The 21421-nt window shown below is 39.6% G+C and overlaps 1 protein-coding gene and 4 gene segments (V, D, J or C); all 5 read left to right on the top strand.

The window, feature by feature from the left end:
- The first annotated feature begins 602 nt into the window (after positions 1–602).
- LOC115413690 (uncharacterized) lies at positions 603–11849 on the top strand. Its single transcript, XM_030126732.1, has 5 exons — positions 603–873; positions 946–1241; positions 4705–4739; positions 11332–11399; positions 11472–11849. Exons 1-5 carry the CDS (start codon positions 690–692, stop codon positions 11792–11794), a joined length of 906 nt encoding a protein of 301 aa, XP_029982592.1. The 5' UTR covers positions 603–689; the 3' UTR covers positions 11795–11849.
- LOC115413697 (T cell receptor alpha variable 13-1-like) lies at positions 2672–3908 on the top strand. The segment is given in 2 exon segments: positions 2672–2998; positions 3533–3908. Coding segments are annotated over 2 exon segments (360 nt in total).
- A 2964-nt stretch (positions 11850–14813) lies between the features above and the next one.
- LOC115413693 (immunoglobulin lambda variable 2-18-like) lies at positions 14814–17208 on the top strand. The segment is given in 4 exon segments: positions 14814–14975; positions 15087–15403; positions 16477–16599; positions 16934–17208. Coding segments are annotated over 3 exon segments (390 nt in total).
- Positions 17209–17211: 3 nt separating this feature from the next.
- On the top strand, positions 17212–18472 carry LOC115413696 (T cell receptor alpha variable 13-1-like). The segment is given in 2 exon segments: positions 17212–17500; positions 18023–18472. Coding segments are annotated over 2 exon segments (360 nt in total).
- A 421-nt stretch (positions 18473–18893) lies between these two features.
- On the top strand, positions 18894–19467 carry LOC115413210 (T cell receptor beta variable 29-1-like). The segment is given in 2 exon segments: positions 18894–19020; positions 19093–19467. Coding segments are annotated over 2 exon segments (447 nt in total).
- The last annotated feature ends 1954 nt before the right edge of the window (positions 19468–21421 follow it).

The following is a 21421-nucleotide window of genomic DNA, read 5'->3' as shown; positions in this document are numbered from 1 at the left end:
TCCATGGTAGACAATCTAAGGAGAAGACACTTCACGGAACACATGAAGTCAGCAACTTCCGGGTCAGACCAAATCAGATATCAAAAATGTCAACATGAAACTCCACATTTGGTCCATTTGCAAATTTATAATTTTTAATTTGTGCGTACAATCAAAAGAACAAAAATAAACTATTTGTTTTTATTCTTGATTTGTAAATGAATACAGAAATAACGAGTCATTTTTTTGTTTTCCTATTGTGGATTCTCAATTGAATATGAAAAGAACAAATGATACACGGATTCAGATTCATTAACCGTTTTGTTACTTATTGTGTTCATTTTGTCCATATGAATCATTATGTGGGGTTTTTTGGGGGGTGGGTTTGCTTATTTTATATTGATTTTGTTGCTTATTTTGTTAATTTGTTGGTTCTTTTTTACATTTTTTGTTCAATTCTGTGCATTGTCTTCCAATTTTCTTTCATTTTGTTACTTATTTTGTTCATTCTAATGATTATGTGAACAAAAGACGCAAACACATGAAAACGACACAAAAGACACAAGATAAAAATGATGAAAAAGACGCAACAAGATGAAAGTGATGTAAAATACGATTATTATTAATATTATTGTTACTATTGTTAATATGACTATTGCTGTTACTGTTATTATTGTTGAAATTGTCTTGTGTTGACATGCATTAAAAACATGAACGTCATAAAAAGTGTTGCTGAAAACAGACATGATGTGTCAAACCAACCCCACATGGCCACGCCCACCTGTTACTCTATAACTGTGGACCAGGTTCACTTGTGTTTCTGCAGCCTCCAGAACATGGACCAGGTCCAACACACCGTCCTCATCCTGGTTTTAGCTCTACTCTGCTTCAAAGGTAAACAGTAGAACATCAGAACTCCTTATTTCAATGTTGAGATTTCAGTCTAACGTTCATATCATGACACAGGTTTTACAGAAGGGAACGATGTAAAGCAGACTCGGATTCTGTGGAAAGAGATGGGACAAACAGCCACCATGAACTGCAGTCACACTAAGGGTGGAGGCTACTACCAGATGTACTGGTACCGACAGCTGCCAGGACAGAACATGGAACAGATGGTGTTCACCATCGCTAATTCTAAACCCGACTTTGAACCAGACTTCAGAAACGACAGGTTCTCCACCACCAAACCTGACGCTGACAGTGGAACGTTGACGGTGCGGAACCTGGAGTACGCAGATACAGGCGTGTACTTCTGTTCTGTGAGTCAACACAGTGACACAGACTGAAGGGGAGGCTCAACAGAAACCTACAAACCACATTGTGTTCATCTAATACACACACTCACAACAGCACACAACAAACACAAACACACTGACACCTGCAAGATTATATGATATTATACGATTCAACCCAACACTGATGGTGTTTATCTAATTGTTTTTATCGTGGCCAAAATGCATTGGAATTTCATTCTGCTGTGCATCTCTGATGCGATGTCTGAATGACAATAAAAAACCTGATTTTTTTTTTTTGCCATTTGGTTCATTCATTATTTATTTTGTTGATTATTTCGTTTACTTTGTCCATTTTTATTCATTCTGTTGATTATTTCTTTTTGTATATTTTACTCTCAATGTTAAATATTTTGTTCATTCTGTTGACTATTTTATTCTTTCATACACACACACACACACACACACACACACACACACACACACACACACATATATATATATATATATATATATATATATATATATATATATATATATATATATATATACACATATATATATATACATATATCTTTATGTTAAAGAATCCCCATAGCTCACAGTGAGAGTCAGTGATTCCTCTGTAATCAGCTGCAGCCATTCAGTTAAAACATTGAACACCATATGGTGGTACTACCAGCCCTGAGGAGACACCAGCCTGCTGTTCATGGGATACACCATAACCTCTAACCCCGTCACAAAGGGTCCATTTCATCAGCATTTTAAAGGTGCAGGAGACTTTCGTGACAAGTTTTTCATCAAATCTGTCAAACCTCAGTCATATCCTCAGTATCACAAATCTGTAAGTTTTTCGGTGATTACTCGCCTGAATCTCTTGCATTACGGTGAACAATTTCAAAGTGCCATCCACCATAAATAAAACCCTGTTTAAATTCAGAGCCAGGAGGTCATTCGGGGATCTTCGGAATTTTGTTACAACATGCATTGTTGGAAACGGAGGCTCGCACAGCCACTTGACAGCAGCAGCTGCTAAAGACACAATGCGGAAACAGCAGGAGCTCCCTTCCCTCTATGCATATTCCTCTAGCCGTTTCCGCATTTCAGACATTTCCGCATGTTTGTTTCATCCATATAATATCATATGGTCGCGCTACCGCTGCCACTGTCAGTTGGCTGCGCGAGCCTCCCTTTCCTACAATGCAAGTCGCTACAAAATTCCAAAGATGCCCGAGTTACCTCCCAACTCTGTTTGTAAACACACGCTTTGTTTATGGTGGATAGCACTAAGAATCTGTTCTCTGTAATACAAGAGATTCAGGTGAGGAATCACAGACAGACTTAAAGATTCGTGATACTGAGGATATGACTGAGGTTTGACAGATCTGATGAAAAATTGGTCATGAAAGTCTCCCGCACCTTTAAAATAACCAGAGACAGAACCAGGAAATCTGAACTTCACGCACTCCAACACTGGCCAGAAGACGATGGTGTGTATTACTGCGCAGGCGGACGACACGGTGACTGAAGAACCTCAGACACCTCCACAAAAACCTCCAACACTCAACCGCCAACATAGAGAAGAACAGGAAGCAGAGGACACCTGTGACTCCGCTTTTAAAGGACGTCTTCTGCGTCAACCACCACAACAGGAAACTTCAGAAATCCACTGTTGAAGGGGTGAGACCTCCCATCATCTTCTACCTCAGATCCCTTCAGTTCATCTGTTTGCATCATGTTCAGGCTCCTTGTACATTTAGCAGCTCTGCCGTTCTGTCTGACAGGTAAGAAATGATGCCAAACAACCGACTTTTGGTCCAAACCTGCATTTATGTGAAGGCACTTCGTTAGCAATTTCTTCAAACACCTACTGTGACGAAACTACAGGTCGGATTCATTTCAGATTTTATATCTTCCTCAGGACAATGTCTACAAAGCTTGGTCACAGTTTTGAGAAATTCACATTTTTGGAATTTTTGACAATTTTTGAAATATCAAAAATGTGCTTTTACTTATAATGGTTCATATTTTGATGGTTTATAAAATAGAAATGCTTACAGATATCAATATAGTTCCTACTGATCACTGATAGAAGTCATATATGGACTTTGATTAAATTAGTTGAGTTCTCCTCCAGTTAAAGTACCACTCACTTCTACTGAGATCCAGACCACAGGACTCTAACACAGAGACATAATCTGACAACCTCAGAAATTCAACTGGGGATTGATTTTTAATAGAACATGATGCTGACATACAGGGACATTGGAATTATTTTTTTCTTTTACTGAAGCTGTTCATTTTTCTATATTTTGCAGAACTCTCTAAAAACAGCGTTGACCAGAATCCCTCTGCCATGATGAAACATCCTGGAGACGCTGCAGTGATTAAATGCAGCCACTCCAACTCTGACTGGAAAATGATCCAGTGGTACAAACAGTCTGCAGGGACCACGGAGATGGTTCTTCTTGGCTATGTTCGATATTCTAATCCAAGCACTGAAGACCAGTTTAAAGACTCATATAACATGAGCGGTGAAGGGTCCAGTCTGTCATCCCTTCACATGTTAAAGTTAAGCGAAACCGAAGACGGCGCTGTGTTTTTCTGTGCAGCGAGTAGAGCACAGTGATGAAAACTCCTGCCAACTTTGACAAAAACCTTCTGTGGTAACACATCTACAACACTTCAACAGATAAAAGCCACATGAAGACCAGAACAATGAACTCGACAAGGGTTATTAGACAGCAGCTGCATCTACAGACAGCTTCATACTGTAACACTGTCTGTGTACAGTCCTGTAGGGGGCAGCATTTATCCACAGATCTGCTCATTTTATAGACAAACCATCAGAAGAAAAGATGCAACAGAATCATTATGTGAGTTTTTTGGGAGGTGGGTTTGCTTATTTTATGTTGATTTTGTTGCTTATTTTGTTAATTACCTCCGCCAAGGAGGTTATGTCTTTGCCAGGGTTTGTTTGTTTGTCTGTTTGTTTGTTTGTCTGTCCGTTAGTGTGCAACATAACTCAAAAAGTTATGGACAAATTTGGATGAAATTTTCAGGGTTTGTTGGAAATGGGATAAGGAAGAAATGATTAAATTTTGGTGGTGATCGGGGGTGGGGGGGGCCCAGACCAGAAAATTTCATCAAAATCTGTCCATAACTTTTTGAGTTATGTTGCACACTAACGGACAGACAAACAAACAAACAGACAAACAAACCCTGGCAAAAACATAACCTCCTTGGCGTGGGGGGGGGCCCACGGGGGGGGCCACTGATCAGCCTTGGTGGAGGTCTGCACTCTCCGAGTGCTTCTAGTTACTATTGTTAATATGACTATTGCTGTTACTGTTATTATTGTTGAAATTGTCTTGTGTTGACATGCATTAAAAACACGAACATCATAAAAAGTGTTGTTGAAAACACACATGATGTGTCAAACCAACCCCACATGGCCACGCCCACCTGTTACTCTATAACTGTGGACCAGGTTCACTTGTGTTTCTACAGCCTCCAGAACATGGACCAGGTCCAACACACCGTCCTCATCCTGGTTTTAGCTCTACTCTGCTTCAAAGGTAAACAGTAGAACATCAGAACTCCTTATTTCAACGTTGAGATTTCAGTCTAACGTTCATATCATGACACAGGTTTTACAGAAGGAAACGATGTAAAGCAGACTCGGATTCTGTGGAAAGAGATGGGACAAACAGCCACCATGAACTGCAGTCACACTAAGGGTGGAGGCTACTACCAGATGTACTGGTACCGACAGCTGCCAGGACAGAACATGGAGCAGATGGTGTTCACGACTACTTCTAATTCTGACTTTGAACCAGACTTCAGAAACGACAGGTTCTCCACCACCAAACCTGACGCTGACAGTGGAACGTTGACGGTGCAGAACCTGGAGTACGCAGATACAGGCGTGTACTTCTGTTCTGTGAGTCAACACAGTGACACAGACTGAAGGGGAGGCTCAACAAAAACCTACAAAGCACATTGTGTTCATCTAATACACACACTCACAACAGCACACAACAAACACAACACACTGACACCTGCAAGATTATATGATATTATACGATTCAACCCAACACTGACAACATGTGTGGTGCACACTGTGGTCAAATACGGTTTAATTATAGACGTTTTTCTTCCATATCTGTATTTATTATTAATAACAGGCTCTGTGCACCAGCTCTGTGACGTACTTCTGATCTGGACAGTCAGTTTCCAGTTAACTTCCTGTTCCAGACCCAACAGCGGACAAATGAACGGGCAGAAAAACTCAAACGCTTCAACTGTCAAAGAAAAAGGAGTAAATCTAATATGAGGGATACTTTTAAGTTCCAGAGAACAGTGGATGAATGAACACTGCAGTATCAAATCAAATCGAATTTCATTTCTATAGCACCAAATCATAACAAAAGTTATCTCATGACACTTTACATATCAAGTCGGTCGAAACCAGACTCTAAGTCAGTAGCCATTTTGCACCGGAAACTGATTTTCCAATCACTGTTGAGATCAGAAGTATGTGACAGTATGTATGTAAGCTGTAAGTATGTGAGCTGGTGCACAGAGTCTGTTAATAATAAAAGACGTAAATTATTTCACTCTCACTCTCACACACACACACCACACGCACACACACACACACACACACCACACATATATATGTATACATACACACATATATATACATATACATATATATATACATATATACACACACACACACACACACACATATATATATATATATATATATATATATACACACACACACACACACACACACATATATATATATATATATATATATATATATATATATATATATTATATATATATATATATATATATATATATATATATATAAATATATATATATATATATTTAAGAAAAGTCAAACAACAAAATGTCATTTTGTTGAAAAAGGTGGTCTGCCCTCTCCGGGTAGGTGGGGAGTCTTTGCCCCAAGTGGAGGAGTTTAAGTATCTTGGGGTCTTGTTCACGAGTGAGGGAAGGATGGAGTGTGAGATTGACAGACGGATCGGTGCAGCATCTGCAGTGATGTGGTCGCGGTACCGGTCTGTCGTGGTGAAGAAGGAACTGAGCTGAGAGGAGAAGCTCTCGATTTACCGGTCAATCTACGTTCCTACCCTCACCTATGGTCATGAGCTTTGGGTCATGACCGAAAGGACAAGATCCCAGATACAAGCGGTCGAAATGAGTTTCCTCCGCAGGGTGGCTGGGCGCACCCTTAGGGATAGGGTGAGGAGGTCAGTCACCAGGGAGGAACTCGGAGTAGAGCCGCTGCTCCTCCGCATCGAGAGGGGCAAGCTGAGGGGGCTCGGATCTGTTTCGGATGCCTCCTGGACGCCTCCCTGGGGAGGTGTTCCGGGCATGTTCCACCAGGAGGAGACGTCGGGGAAGACCCAGGACACGCCGCAGAGACTATGTCTCTCGGCTGGCCTGGGAATGCCTCGGGGTCCCCCCGGAAGAGCTGGAGGAGGAGTCCGGGGAGAGGGAAGTCTGGGCATCCCTGCTTAGACTGTTACCCCCGCGACCTGGCCCCGGATAAAACAGAAGATAATGGATGGATGGATAGAACAGCATAGAATAGAATAGAACAGAACAGAATTCAATAGAATAGAATAGAATAGAATAGAATAGAATAGAATAGAATTTTATTATTGAAATTCACATTTTTGGAATTTTTGACAATTTTTGAAATATCAAAAATGTGCCTTTACTTATAATGGTTCATATTTTGATGGTTCATAAAATAGAAATGCTTACAGATATCAATATAGTTCCTATTGATCACTGATAGAAGTCATATATGGACTTTGATTAAATTAGTTGAGTTCTCCTCCAGTGAAAGTACCACTCACTTCTACTGGGATCCAGACCACAGGACTCTAACACAGAGACACAATCTGACAACCTCAGAAATTCAACTGGGGATTGATTCTTAATAGAACATGACGCTGACATACAGGGACATTGGAAATATTTTTTTCTTTTACTGAAACTGTTCATTTTTCTATTTTTTTACAGAACTCTCTAAAAACCAGAATCCCTCTGCCATGATGAAACATCCTGGAGACGCTGCAGTGATTAAATGCAGCCAGTTAAACTTTGACTGGAAAATGAGACCTCGGGGAAGACCCAGGACACGCTGCAGAGACTATGTCTCTCGGCTGGCCTGGGAACGCCTCGGGGTCCCCCTGGAAGAGCTGGAGGAGGATTCTGGGGAGAGGGAAGTCTGGGAATCCCTGCTTAGACTGTTACCCCCGCGACCTGGCCCCGGATAAAACGGAAGATAATGGATGGATGGATAGAACAGAATAGAATTCAATAGAATAGAATAGAATAGAATTTTATTGTCACTGTCACAGCAACGATGAAAATCAATTTAGCAGCTCAGTTCATTTTAGCAGCAAAACACTTAGTGCAAAAGGGACTGTATAAGAGTATATCAGTAATATCAGAGTATTAAGATAAAGTAGGACCGTGCAAGGGCTTCAGAATAAAATATTAATACACATGTGCCACTAAAGTAATGCTAGAACTCCAGAAATGAATGTGTAAGTAAAGCAATCATAGGGGCCGGGTGCTATGTGGATTGGGTGGCAGTCTATTCTATTCTATTCTATTCTTCATTCATTCATTCATTTTCTAAACCCGCTTTATCCTCACTAGGGTCACGGGGGTCGCTTGGAGCCTATCCCAGCTACATAGGGGCGAAGGCGGGGTACACCCTGGACAAGTCGCCAGTTCATCGCAGGGCTGATCTATTCTATTCTATTCTATTCTATTCTATTCTATTCTATTCTATTCTATTCTATTCTATTCTATTCTATTCTATGACTGTGTGCTAACAAACAGTGTCATTCCCACAGTTCTATCTCCTCCCCTTCAGGTTCCTTCTATATTATCTGTACATGTGAGCGAAGGCCACAGATAAAGATGAAACATGACCAGAAACATCAGCATCAGAAACATATAGCTTTGTTCCTGTCACCGTCACTGAGCTCAGTAAGAAATAGTGACATTGCACTTTACTAACTTATTTAGTTATTTATTTCATTTCTTTGCTCTATTTATTATTATTGTGACTTCAAATTTTTAATTTTTTAAATTTTATGTTCTTATCCTGGTTTTTATCCCAGATTGTTTTTATTTTATCTTTTCTGGTTTTTACTGTGTTTTTATTGCATCTTGTTTTTATTTATTTGATCTTATTTATTTTATTCTTTACTTATCCATGCTGCTACACAGATGAATGGTGGAACACTGAGCACTTTTTGTCCTGTCTGTAAGTGTGATCAAGTGCCTGTCTTTCATGTTCAATGTATGTGTTGTTGTAATGCCAAGGCAATCACCTAAACTGCAAAACAAATCTACCTACGGGTATAAATAAAGTAACCTTGACCTTGACCTCCATCTTTCTGCTCAGTCTCTGCTTCTCCTGTAGGTTTGCATCCAGTTTATTTAACCTCCTGAGACCCAGGAAATCTCAACAAAGAACAAGCTTGTTTTGTTTTTTATTAAATAACTGCCTACATTGGAAACATCATGATGCAACTGTTTTTTCAGATGCAGTTTTTAACATTTTTATGGAATGTCCTTTGTGGTGGACAGTTTTATTTTCTTTTTTTGTATAAAGTTGTGAAACTCTTTTCCACAAATGTGGACAGAAAACCCATAGCTGGGTCTGAGGAGGTTAAAGACATAAAATATTTACTGCTATTACTGCCTGTGTTTTTTTTCATTTAAAAAAAAAATCATTTTCCCTTTTAAATGCAGGTTCTGTGTCCACTCAAGTCCATCAGGATCCACCATCACTCACAGTGAGAGTCAATGATTCCTCTGTAATCAGCTGCAGCCATTCGGTTAAAACATTCAACACCATATGGTGGTACTACCAACCCCAAGGAGACACCAGCCTGCTGTTCATGGGATACACCATAACCTCTAACCCCGTCACAAAGGGTCCGTTTCATCAGCATTTTAAAATAACTGGAGACGGAACCAGGAAGTCTGAACTTCACGCACTCCAACACTGGCCAGAAGACGATGGTGTGTATTACTGCGCAGGCGGACGACACGGTGACTGAAGAACCTCAGACACCTCCACAAAAACCTCCAACACTCAACCGCCAACATAGAGAAGAACAGGAAGCAGAGGACACCTGTGACTCCGCTTTTAAAGGACGTCTTCTGCGTCAACCACCACAACAGGAAACTTCAGAAATCCACTGTTGAAGGAGTGAGACCTCCCATCATCTTTGACCTCAGATCCCTTCAGTTCATCTGTTTGCATCATGTTCAGGCTCCTTGTACATTTAGCAGCTCTGCCGTTCTGTCTGACAGGTAAGAAATGATGCCAAACAACCGACTTTTGGTCCAAACCTGCATTTATGTGAAGGCACTTCGTTAGCAATTTCTTCAAACACCTACTGTGACGAAACTACAGGTCGGATTCATTTCAGATTTTATATCTTCCTCAGGACAATGTCTACAAAGCTTGGTCACAGTTTTGAGAAATTCACATTTTTGGAATTTTTGACAATTTTTGAAATATCAAAAATGTGCCTTTACTTATAATGGTTCATATTTTGACGGTTTATAAAATAGAAATGCTTACAGATATCAATATAGTTCCTACTGATCACTGATAGAAGTCATATATGGACTTTGATTAAATTAGTTGAGTTCTCCTCCAGTGAAAGTACCACTCACTTCTACTGGGATCCAGACCACAGGACTCTAACACAGAGACACAATCTGACAACCTCAGAAATTCAACTGGGGATTGATTTTTAATAGAACATGATGCTGACATACAGGGACATTGGAACTATTTTTTTCTTTTACTGAAGCTGTTCATTTTTCTATATTTTACAGAACTCTCTAAAAACAGCGTTGACCAGAATCCCTCTGCCATGATGAAACATCCTGGAGACGCTGCAGTGATTAAATGCAGCCACTCAAACTCTGACTGGTTCATGATCCAGTGGTACAAACAGTCTGCAGGGACCACGGAGATGGTTCTTCTTGGCTATGTTCGATATTCTAATCCAAGCACTGAAGACCAGTTTAAAGACTCATATAACATGAGCGGTGAAGGGTCCAGTCTGTCATCCCTTCACATGTTAAAGTTAAGCAAAACTGAAGACGGCGCTGTGTTTTTCTGTGCAGCGAGTAGAGCACAGTGATGCAAACTCCTGCCAACTTTGACAAAAACCTTCTATGGTAACACATCTACAACACTTCAACAGATAAAAGCCACATGAAGACCAGAACAATGAACTCGACAAGGGTTATTAGACAGCAGCTGCATCTACAGACAGCTTCATACTGTAACACTGTCTGTGTACAGTCCTGTAGGGGGCAGCGTTTATCCACAGATCTGCTCATTTTATAGACAAACCATCAGAAGAAAAGATGCAACAGAATCATTATGTGAGTTTTTTGGGAGGTGGGTTTGCTTATTTTATGTTGATTTTGTTGCTTATTTTGTTAATGACCTCCGCCAAGGAGGTTATGTTTTTGCCAGGGTTTGTTTGTTTGTCTGTTTGTTTGTTTGTCTGTCCGTTAGTGTGCAACATAACTCAAAAAGTTATGGACAGATTTGGATGAAATTTTCAGGGTTTGTTGGAAATGGGATAAGGAAGAAATGATTAAATTTTGGTGGTGATCGGGGGTGGGGGGGGCCCAGACCAGAAAATTTCATCAAAATCTGTCCATAACTTTTTGAGTTATGTTGCACACTAACGGACAGACAAACAAACAAACAGACAAACAAACCCTGGCAAAAACATAACCTCCTTGGCGTGGGGGGGGCCCACGGGGGGGGCCACTGATCAGCCTTGGCGGAGGTCTGCGCTCTCCGAGTGCTTCTAGTTACTATTGTTAATATGACTATTGCTGTTACTGTTATTATTATTGCTGAAACTGTCTTGTGTTGACATGCATTAAAAACATGAACGTCATAAAAAGTGTTGCTGAAAACACACATGATGTGTCAAACCAACCCCACATGGCCACGCCCACCTGTTACTCTATAACTGTGGACCAGGTTCACTTGTGTTTCCACAGCCTCCAGAACATGGACCAGGTCCAACACACCGTCCTCATCCTGGTTTTAGCTCCACTCTGCTTCAAAGGTAAACAGTAGAACATCAGAACTACTTATTTCAACGTTGAGATTTCAGTCTAACGTTCATATCATGACACAGGTTTTACAGAAGGGAACGATGTAAAGCAGACTCGGATTCTGTGGAAAGAGATGGGACAAACAGCCACCATGAACTGCAGTCACACTAAGGGTGGAGGCTACTTCTACATGTACTGGTACCGACAGCTGCCAGGACAGAACATGGAGCAGATGGTGCTCACCATCGCTAATTCTAAACCCGACTTTGAACCAGACTTCAGAAACGACAGGTTCTCCACCACCAAACCTGACGCTGACAGTGGAACGTTGACGGTGCGGAACCTGGAGTACGCAGATACAGGCGTGTACTTCTGTTCTGTGAGTCAACACAGTGACACAGACTGAAGGGGAGGCTCAACAAAAACCTACAAACCACATTGTGTTCATCTAATACACACACTCACAACAGCACACAACAAACACAAACACACTGACACCTGCAAGATTATATGATATTATACGATTCAACCCAACACTGACAACATGTGTGGTGCACACTGTGGTCAAATATGGTTTAATTATAGACGTTTTTCTTCCATATCTGTATTTATTATTAATAACAGGCTCTGTGCACCAGCTCTGTGACGTACTTCTGATCTGGACAGTCAGTTTCCAGTTAACTTCCTGTTCCAGACCCAACAGCGGACAAATGAACGGGCAGAAAAACTCAAACGCTTCAACTGTCAAAGAAAAAGGAGTAAATCTAATATGAGGGATACTTTTAAGTTCCAGAGAACAGTGGATGAATGAACACTGCAGTCGCCGCTTTGCACCGGAAACTGACTTTCTGATCACTGTTGAGATCAGAAGTATGTGACGCAGCTGGTGCACAGAGTCTATTAATTAATAAAAGACTGTAAATTATTTGACACACACACACACACACACACACACACATATATACATATACATATATATATATATATATATATATATATATATATATATATATATATATATATATATATATATATATACATTCATTTTCTGAACCCGCTTTATCCTCACTAGGGTCACGGGGGTCGCTTGGAGCCTATCCCAGCTACTTACAGGCGAAGGCGGGGTACACCCTGGACATTTCACCAGTTCATCACATGGCTGAACACATAGAGACAAACACTCACTCTCACATTCACACCTATGGAAAATTTAGTTTAGCCAATTAACCTATCAGTGCATGTCTTTGGATGGTGGGAGGAAGCCGGAGTACCCAGAGAGAACCCACGCAGACACAAGGAGAACATGCAAACTCCACACAGAAAGGTCCCACCCCCCGTCGACTGGTGTTAGAATCGAACCCAGGACCTTCTTGCTGTGAGGCACGAGTGCTAACCACTGCACCACCGTGTTTTTATATATATATATATATATATATATATCACAGTAGAGATTGAAATCCAGTAGGATTCCTAATCCTACTAGGACAGATAGTAATTTTAGTAAGACATTAGGATCTGAAGATTGGAATTCCAATCTGTCCTAGGAGAATTTGCAATCCTACTAGGACAGATTGTAATTCTATTTGGAAGTGGGATCTGAAGATTGGAAAAATACGGCAAAAAATATAAGAATTCTGTCAGGACAATCTCGAATTCTATTAGGAGAATGTCAGATTCTATCAAAATGTATGGAAAATAGACTGAATCATTTCACAGCCAAAATTCCAGTCAATTTCAGCATAGGTAAGCATACAATTTCGCCATCACTATTCCAGCTGAATTATTTTCAGATCTTTCATATCTATATCAGTGTAAGGAAAAACCTTTGTAGTATTACTTGTTAGAAATTTTGAAGTTAGCTGTAGACTAACGTTAGTGTCACTATTGAGTAGTATGTAGCACATTTAAGTATTAGAAAAATAACTGACAAAACCTCTGTAGTATTACTTGTTTGAAATTTTGAAGTTAGCTACAGACTAAGTTCATTGTCACTATTGAGTAGTATGTAGCACATTTAAGTATTAGAAAAAAACAACTGACAAAACCTCTATAGTATTACTTGCTGGAAATTTTGAAGTTAGTACTATAGACTAAGGTTATTGTCACTTAACTAGTGAGTAGTATGCAGCACATTTAAGTCTTAGAAAAAGTCTTTGAAGCTTAGCTATAGAATATTAGATTCAAAGTCTGTGTAAATTCTGAAAACAATCATGGTTTGTAAGAATATTGTTGTTTCTTTTACTTTTAACCCTACCATCTAGACCAGGGGGCAGCAAAATGCCAATGCCAACTTTAACATCGTACACTTCTGAATGGCTTGGCAACAATTAGATAATAATAAAATTGTATGTTGCCATGGCAACGGGTTGTTTACAGGTACGTTTTTCAAATTCTACCGATTTCTGAATACAAATGTGTCTCATTTACATACCAATGACAGTTACAAACGGCCACTGAATAAGGTTGGACCAGATAGGACGGCTGGCATCCTGGTTACAATGTGTATTGACCTAAGGGCCATATACTGTATCTAAGATATGAAAATAATTCAGATGGAATGGTGATGGCGAAATCGTAGGACAGACTGAAATTCCAAAATTCCAATGTTCAGATCCCACTTCCAAATAGAATTACAATCTGTCCTAGTAGGAATGCAAATTCTCCTAGGACAGATTGGAATTCCAATCTTCAGATCCTAATGTCTTACTAAAATTACTATCTGTCCTAGTAGGATTAGGAATCCTACTGGATTTAGAACTCTACTGTGACATAAAAAAAAAAATATATATATATATATATATATATATATATATATATATATATATATATATATATATATATTTATATATACAATTTTTTTTTTTATTTATCTTTTTATTCTTCTGATGTTTATCAAATTGTTTTTATCGTGGCCAAAATGCATTGTAATTTCGTTTTGCAGTGCATCTCTGATGTAATGTCTGAATGATAATAAAGAAATCTGAATCTTTTTTTTGTCATTTGGTTCATTCATTATATATTTCGTTCATTTTGTTGATTATTTTGTTTACTTTGTCCATTTTTATTCATTCTGTTGATTATTTCATTCTTTTTTTTATTTTATTATTTATGTTAAATATTTTGTTCATTCTATTGCTGATTTTATTCTTTTATATATACATATATATATATATATATATATATATATATATATGTATATATATATACATATATATATACATATACATATATACATATATATATATATATATATATATATATATATATATATATATATATATATATATATATATTCTTTATGTTAAATGTTTTGTTCATTCTGTTGAATATTTTGGTCCTTTTTACTCTTTTGACTCTTGCAGATTCTCTTTTTTCACACATCACTCCTGACACTTTAGTCCAGTCGTCCCCTAGAAACATGGCGGTGGCGTTGTGACGAGTATTCTCATCTGTTTTCTATCTGTGACACTTCCTGGATCATGTGACAGGATATAATCAGGTGTTTCATCACTGACAGCAGATGTCGACTGTTCTGCTCACAATGACCTCTCTGCTCATTCTGACTGTTTCTCTGTCTTTTACTGCAGGTATCACACACCTGCTGTCATATTCATACCAGTTTTTCATTTGGTTCCTTTACAAAGTCAGTCTCCTCAGCTGTCTGTGTTAAACCTGGTGTGTTTATGGTCTGGTTCCAGGTGCGACCAGGTCTAGTAAAGTCCACCAGACCCCGTGGTTGCTGGTCCAGAGGGGTCTTTCCGCTCAGATGGACTGTGCCCATGACCTCGGTGGGACTTACTTTGAGATGTCCTGGTACCGACTGACACCGGGTCGGACTCTGGCGCTGCTGGTCTACACCGTGCCCTTTAAAAACCAACCGGACTTTGGAGATTTCAGCCCCGACAAGTTCTCAGCCACAAAGAACGAGGCGGAGACAGGCTCGTTCACGGTGAAAAATGTTGAAGTGTCGGACAGCGCCGTGTATTACTGCATCGTTAGTACGTACATGAACACGGTGAGGAAGTGACTTGAAAAGACGCACAAAAACCACAGATGCATGAAGTGACAACTCCAAACACAGATCACAAAGAGCTGGAGCAGCAGCGAACAGGAGGAAAACCAAACACACTGACTGCTGCATTTATCTGTGGAACTGTGAACCCACTGTGGGAGGTTTCCCTTTCATTTCCTCATACTTAACCCTCACAGATCTAAGGGTGTTTTATCGATTTCTACAAACTTTCTTAAACTCACCTTTTACGATACTTTCAAATAACAAAACACCCAAATGTTTATATCAAAATGCTCAGTTTTTTTATGTAAACTGAAATCTATTTCTGTACTAGAGCAGCACAGAAACAGATAATTCAGCCCAAATACTAAAAGTTTGAAGTCAGATTTACGAAATGTTCAGATTCAGATTGTTTATTTGTCATTTAAGCATTTCCATCATAGACGTCATGTAAAAACAAAATGACAATGCATTGCTCTAAAAAAAAAAAAACCAAACATATACACACCAACAAAATACTTAAATATAACATAATATAATATATCATAAAACAATGCTATTATTCTATTTTCACCAAATGTCTCTAATGTGAGATAAATGAAGCTGAATAATGGCGTCATATTACAGATCGAGACTCATTAAATGTGTGCAAATGAGAAAAGAGCATCGTTTTATGATATATTGTGTTATATTTACTACACACATATTTCCATCATGTACATTGATTGTCCATTTTATTATTTGCTTATTATTTCACTTACACATTCATTTCTGGAGTTCTCGCATTACTTTAGTAGCACATGTGTATTAATATTTTATTCTGAAGCCCTTGCATGGTCCTACTTTATCTTAATACTCTGATATTTTTATTCTATTTTTTTTCTTATACAGTCCCTTTTGCACTAAGTGTTTTGCTGCTAAAATGAACTGAGCTGCTAAATTGATTTTCATTGTTCCTGTGACAGTGACAATAAAGATCTATTCTATTCTATTCTATTCTATTCTATTCTATTCTATTCTATTCTATTCTATTCTATTCTATGACTGTGTGCTAACAAACAGTGTCATTCCCACAGTTGTAACTCCTCCCCTTCAGGTTCCTTCTATATTATCTGTACATGTGAGCGAAGGCCACAGATAAAGATGAAACATGACCAGAAACATCAGCTCCATCCTTCTGCTCAGTCTCTGCTTCTCCTGTAGGTTTGCATCCAGTTTATTTAACCTCCTGAGACCCAGGAAATCTCAACAAAGTACAAACTTGTTTTGTTTTTATTAAATAACTGCCTACATTGGAAACATCATGATGCAACAGTTTTTTCAGATGCAGTTTTTAACATTTTTATGGAATGTCCTTTGTGGTGGACAATTTTCTTTTCTTTTTTTGTATAAAGTTGTGAAACTCTTGTCCACAAATGTGGACGGAAAACCCATAGCTGGGTCTGAGGAGGTTAAAGACATAAAATATTTACTGCTACTACTGCCTTTTTATTTTTTCATTTTAAAAAAAATCATTTTCCCTTTTAAATGCAGGTTCTGTGTCCACTCAAGTCCATCAGGATCCACCATTGCTCACAGTGAGAGTCAATGATTCCTCTGTAATCAGCTGCAGCCATTTGGTTAAAACATTCAACACCATATGGTGGTACTACCAACCCCGAGGAGACACCAGCCTGCTGTTCATGGGATACACCATAATCTCTAACCCCGTCACAAAGGGTCCATTTCATCAGCATTTTAAAATAACTGGAGACGGAGCCAGCAAATCTGAACTTCATGCACTCCAACACTGGCCAGAAGACGATGGTGTGTATTACTGCGCAGGCGGACGACACGGTGACTGAAGAACCTCAGACACCTCCACAAAAACCTCCAACACTCAACCGCCAACATAGAGAAGAACAGGAAGCAGAGGACACCTGTGACTCCGCTTTTAAAGGACGTCTTCTGCGTCAACCACCACAACAGGAAACTTCAGAAATCCACTGTTGAAGGGGTGAGACCTCCCATCATCTTCTACCTCAGATCCCTTCAGTTCATCTGTTTGCATCATGTTCAGGCTCCTTGTACATTTAGCAGCTCTGCCGTTCTGTCTGACAGGTAAGAAATGATGCCAAACAACCGACTTTTGGTCCAAACCTGCATTTTAGTGAAGGCACTTCGTTACCAATTTCTTCAAACAAAACTACAGGTCGGATTCATTTCAGATTTTATATCTTCCTCAGGACAATGTCTACAAAGCTTGGTCACAGTTTTGAGAAATTCACATTTTTGGAATTTTTGACAATTTTTGAAATATCAAAAATGTGCCTTTACTTATAATGGTTCATATTTTGACGGTTTATAAAATAGAAATGCTTACAGATATCAATATAGTTCCTACTGATCACTGATAGAAGTCATATATGGACTTTGATTAAATTAGTTGAGTTCTCCTCCAGTGAAAGTACCACTCACTTCTACTGGGATCCAGACCACAGGACTCTAACACAGAGACACAATCTGACAACCTCAGAAATTCAACTGGGGATTGATTCTTAGTAGAACATGATGCTGACATACAGGGACATTGGAACTATTTTTTTCTTTTACTGAAGCTGTTCATTTTTCTATATTTTGCAGAACTCTCTAAAAACAGCGTTGACCAGAATCCCTCTGCCATGATGAAACATCCTGGAGACGCTGCAGTGATTAAATGCAGCCACTCCAACTCTGACTGGTACATGATCCAGTGGTACAAACAGTCTGCAGGGACCACGGAGATGGTTCTTCTTGGCTATGTTCTATATTCTAATCCAAGCGTTGAAGACAAGTTTAAAGACTCATATAATGTGAGCGGTGAAGGGTCCAGTCTGTCATCCCTTCACATGTTAATGTTAAGCGAAACCGAAGACGGCGCTGTGTTTTTCTGTGCAGCGAGTAGAGCACAGTGATGAAAACTCCTGCCAACTTTGACAAAAACCTTCTATGGTAACACATCTACAACACTTCAACAGATAAAAGCCACATGAAGACCAGAACAATGAACTCGACAAGGGTTATTAGACAGCAGCTGCATCTACAGACAGCTTCATACTGTAATATTGTCTGTGTACAGTCCTGTAGGGGGCAGCATTTATCCACAGATCTGCTCATTTTATAGACAAACCATCAGAAGAAAAGATGCAACAGAATCATTATGTGAGTTTTTGGGGGGGTGGGTTTGCTTATTTTATGTTGATTTTGTTGCTTATTTTGGTAATTTATTGGTTCTTTTCATGAATTTTTTGTTAAATTCTGTGCATTTTTCCCCCAATTCTCTTTCATTTTGTTACTGAAAAAAAAAATGCAACAAGACACAAAACACGATGATTATTATATTTACTATTGTAAATATGACTATTGCTGTTCCTGTTATTATTGTTGAAACTGTCTTGTGTTGACATGCATTAAAAACATGAACGTCATAAAAAGTGTTGCTGAAAACACACATGATGTGTCAAACCAACCCCACATGGCCACGCCCACCTGTTACTCTATAACTGTGGACCAGGTTCACTGGTGTTTCTACAGCCTCCACAACATGGACCAAGTCCAACACACCGTCCTCATCCTGGTTTTAGCTCTACTCTGCTTCAAAGGTAAACAGTAGAACATCAGAACTCCTTATTTCAACGCTGAGATTTCAGGCTAACGTTCATATCATGACACAGGTTTTACAGAAGGGAACGATGTAAAGCAGACTCGGATTCTGTGGAAAGAGATGGGACAAACAGCCACCATGAACTGCAGTCACACTAAGAGTGTAGACTACTACCAGATGTACTGGTACCGACAGCTGCCAGGACAGAACATGGAGCAGATGGTGCTCACGACTACTTCTAATTCTGACTTCGAACCAGACTTCAGAAACGACAGGTTCTCCACCACCAAACCTGACTCTTTCAGTGGAACGTTGACGGTGCAGAACCTGGAGTACGCAGATACAGGCGTGTACTTCTGTTCTGTGAGTCAACACAGTGACACAGACTGAAGGGGAGGCTCAACAAAAACCTACAAAGCACATTGTGTTCATCTAATACACACACTCACAACAGCACACAACAAACACAAACACACTGACACCTGCAAGATTATATGATATTATACGATTCAACCCAACACTGACAACATGTGTGGTGCACACTGTGGTCAAATACGGTTTAATTATAGACGTTTTTCTTCCATATCTGTATTTATTATTAATAACAGGCTCTGTGCACCAGCTCTGTGACGTACTTCTGATCTGGACAGTCAGTTTCCAGTTAACTTCCTGTTCCAGACCCAACAGCGGACAAATGAACGGGCAGAAAAACTCAAACGCTCAATTGTCAGAAAAAAGGAGTAAATCTAATATAAGGGATAATTTTAAGTTCCACAGAACAGTGGATAAATGAACACTGCAGTCGCTGCTTTGCACCGAAAACTGACTGTCTGATCACTGTTGAGATCAGAAGTATGTGACGGAGCTGGTGCACAGAGTCTATTAATTAATAAAAGACTGTAAATTATTTGACTCACACACACACACACACACACACACACACACACACACACACACACACACACACACATATATATAAGAAAAGTCAATCAACAAATATGGGATTTTGTTAATTTGTTCTTTTTGTTTATTATTGTAGTCAGTACTGTTTATCCTATACATACTTCCTTTAGGTAACTTAATAAGAAAACATTCCATCAACTTTCATTGCTACGCTGATGATGCCCAATTATTTTTATCCATTAAACCTGATGAAGTCAATCAGCTAGCCAAACTACAGGAGTGCATTAAAGATATTAAAGATGGATGACAAACAATTTTCTGCTATTAAACTCGATCAAAACTGAAGTCATTGTGTTTGGCCCAAAAATTGTTAGGGATGCAGTGTCCAGCGAAGTAGTCACCGTGGATGGTGTTACCCTGGATCCCAAAACCACTGTGAGGAACCTTGGCATTATTTTCAATCAGGATCTATCGTTTAACTCTCACATAAAACAGATTTCCAGAACTGCTTTCTTTCATCTGCGTAATATTACTAAAATTAGACATATTTTAACACAGAACGATGCAGAAAAATTAGTCCATGCTTTTATTCCATCCAGACTCGATGATTGTAACTCACTTCTCTCAGGCTGTCCCAAAAAGTCCTTACAGACCCTTCAGCTAATCCAAAGTGCTGCTGCCCGTGTACTGACTAGAACCAGTATCAGAGACCATATTTCTCCTGCGTTGGCTTCTCTGCACTGGCTCCCTGTAAACGCTAGGACAGACTTCAAATACTCCTCCTCACTTCCAAAGCCCTTCATGGCCAGGCACCTACTGATCTGAAAGAGCTTTTAGTTCCATACAATCCATCTAGAGCACTATGCTCTCAACATGCAGGCTTACTGGAGGTCCCTAGAATCTCCAAAAGTAGGACGGGGGCCAGAGCCTTCAGCTATCAAGCTCCATGATTGTGGAACCACCTCCCTGCCTCGGTCCGGGAGGAAGACACCCTTTCTATGTTTAAGAGTAGGTTAAAAACATTCATTTTTGGTTAATCTTATAGTTAGGGCAGCTCAGGCTGATCTGAGTTCTGCTGCTATAGGCTTAGACTGATGGAGACTCATCTGGGTACACTGAGCTCTTCTCTGCTCCTCCTCCTCCTCTATGACCTCCGCTCTGTTCCTCTTTCTCCCTGACCTTTTCTCTCCTAATTTTCTCTTCTATTTACGCCCCAGTGAATACATGTTACTGACTTGACTTCTTCCCTGGAGTCTCTGTGCTTTATCGCCTCACACGTTTTCCCAGGATCATCACAGGTTTTCCCTGGATCATCTCTGGACCTGCTGCTGTGGTCCTGCCTCTCTCCTGCCTTCATCATCATCACTCACTTATCCATATAGTTATGATTGTGTTTATTATATTTTTCCATAGATGTTCTAGTTCAGTTTTCTGTGCATCAACTGCGTCCATGTGTCTCCCCTACCTCCCCCCTTCTCCCCCAGTCTCTCTCTATC

Source organism: Sphaeramia orbicularis, chromosome 22 (genome assembly GCF_902148855.1).
Source record: "Sphaeramia orbicularis chromosome 22, fSphaOr1.1, whole genome shotgun sequence".
NCBI classification, from domain to species: domain Eukaryota; kingdom Metazoa; phylum Chordata; class Actinopteri; order Kurtiformes; family Apogonidae; genus Sphaeramia; species Sphaeramia orbicularis.
This window is presented reverse-complemented; position numbering and strand designations above follow the sequence as displayed.

What these genes read in the sequence shown, in the direction of transcription:
- LOC115413690 (XM_030126732.1), top strand. Translation starts at nt 690, where the DNA reads ATGAACGTCATAAAAAGTGTTGCTGAAAACAGACATGATGTGTCAAAC. An exon ending in TACAGCCTCCAGAACATGGA is followed by an intron (nt 4,740 to 11,331) that starts CCAGGTCCAACA and finishes GTGTTTCCACAG; the next exon opens with CCTCCAGAACATGGACCAGG. An exon ending in AGCTCCACTCTGCTTCAAAG is followed by an intron (nt 11,400 to 11,471) that starts GTAAACAGTAGA and finishes ATCATGACACAG; the next exon opens with GTTTTACAGAAGGGAACGAT.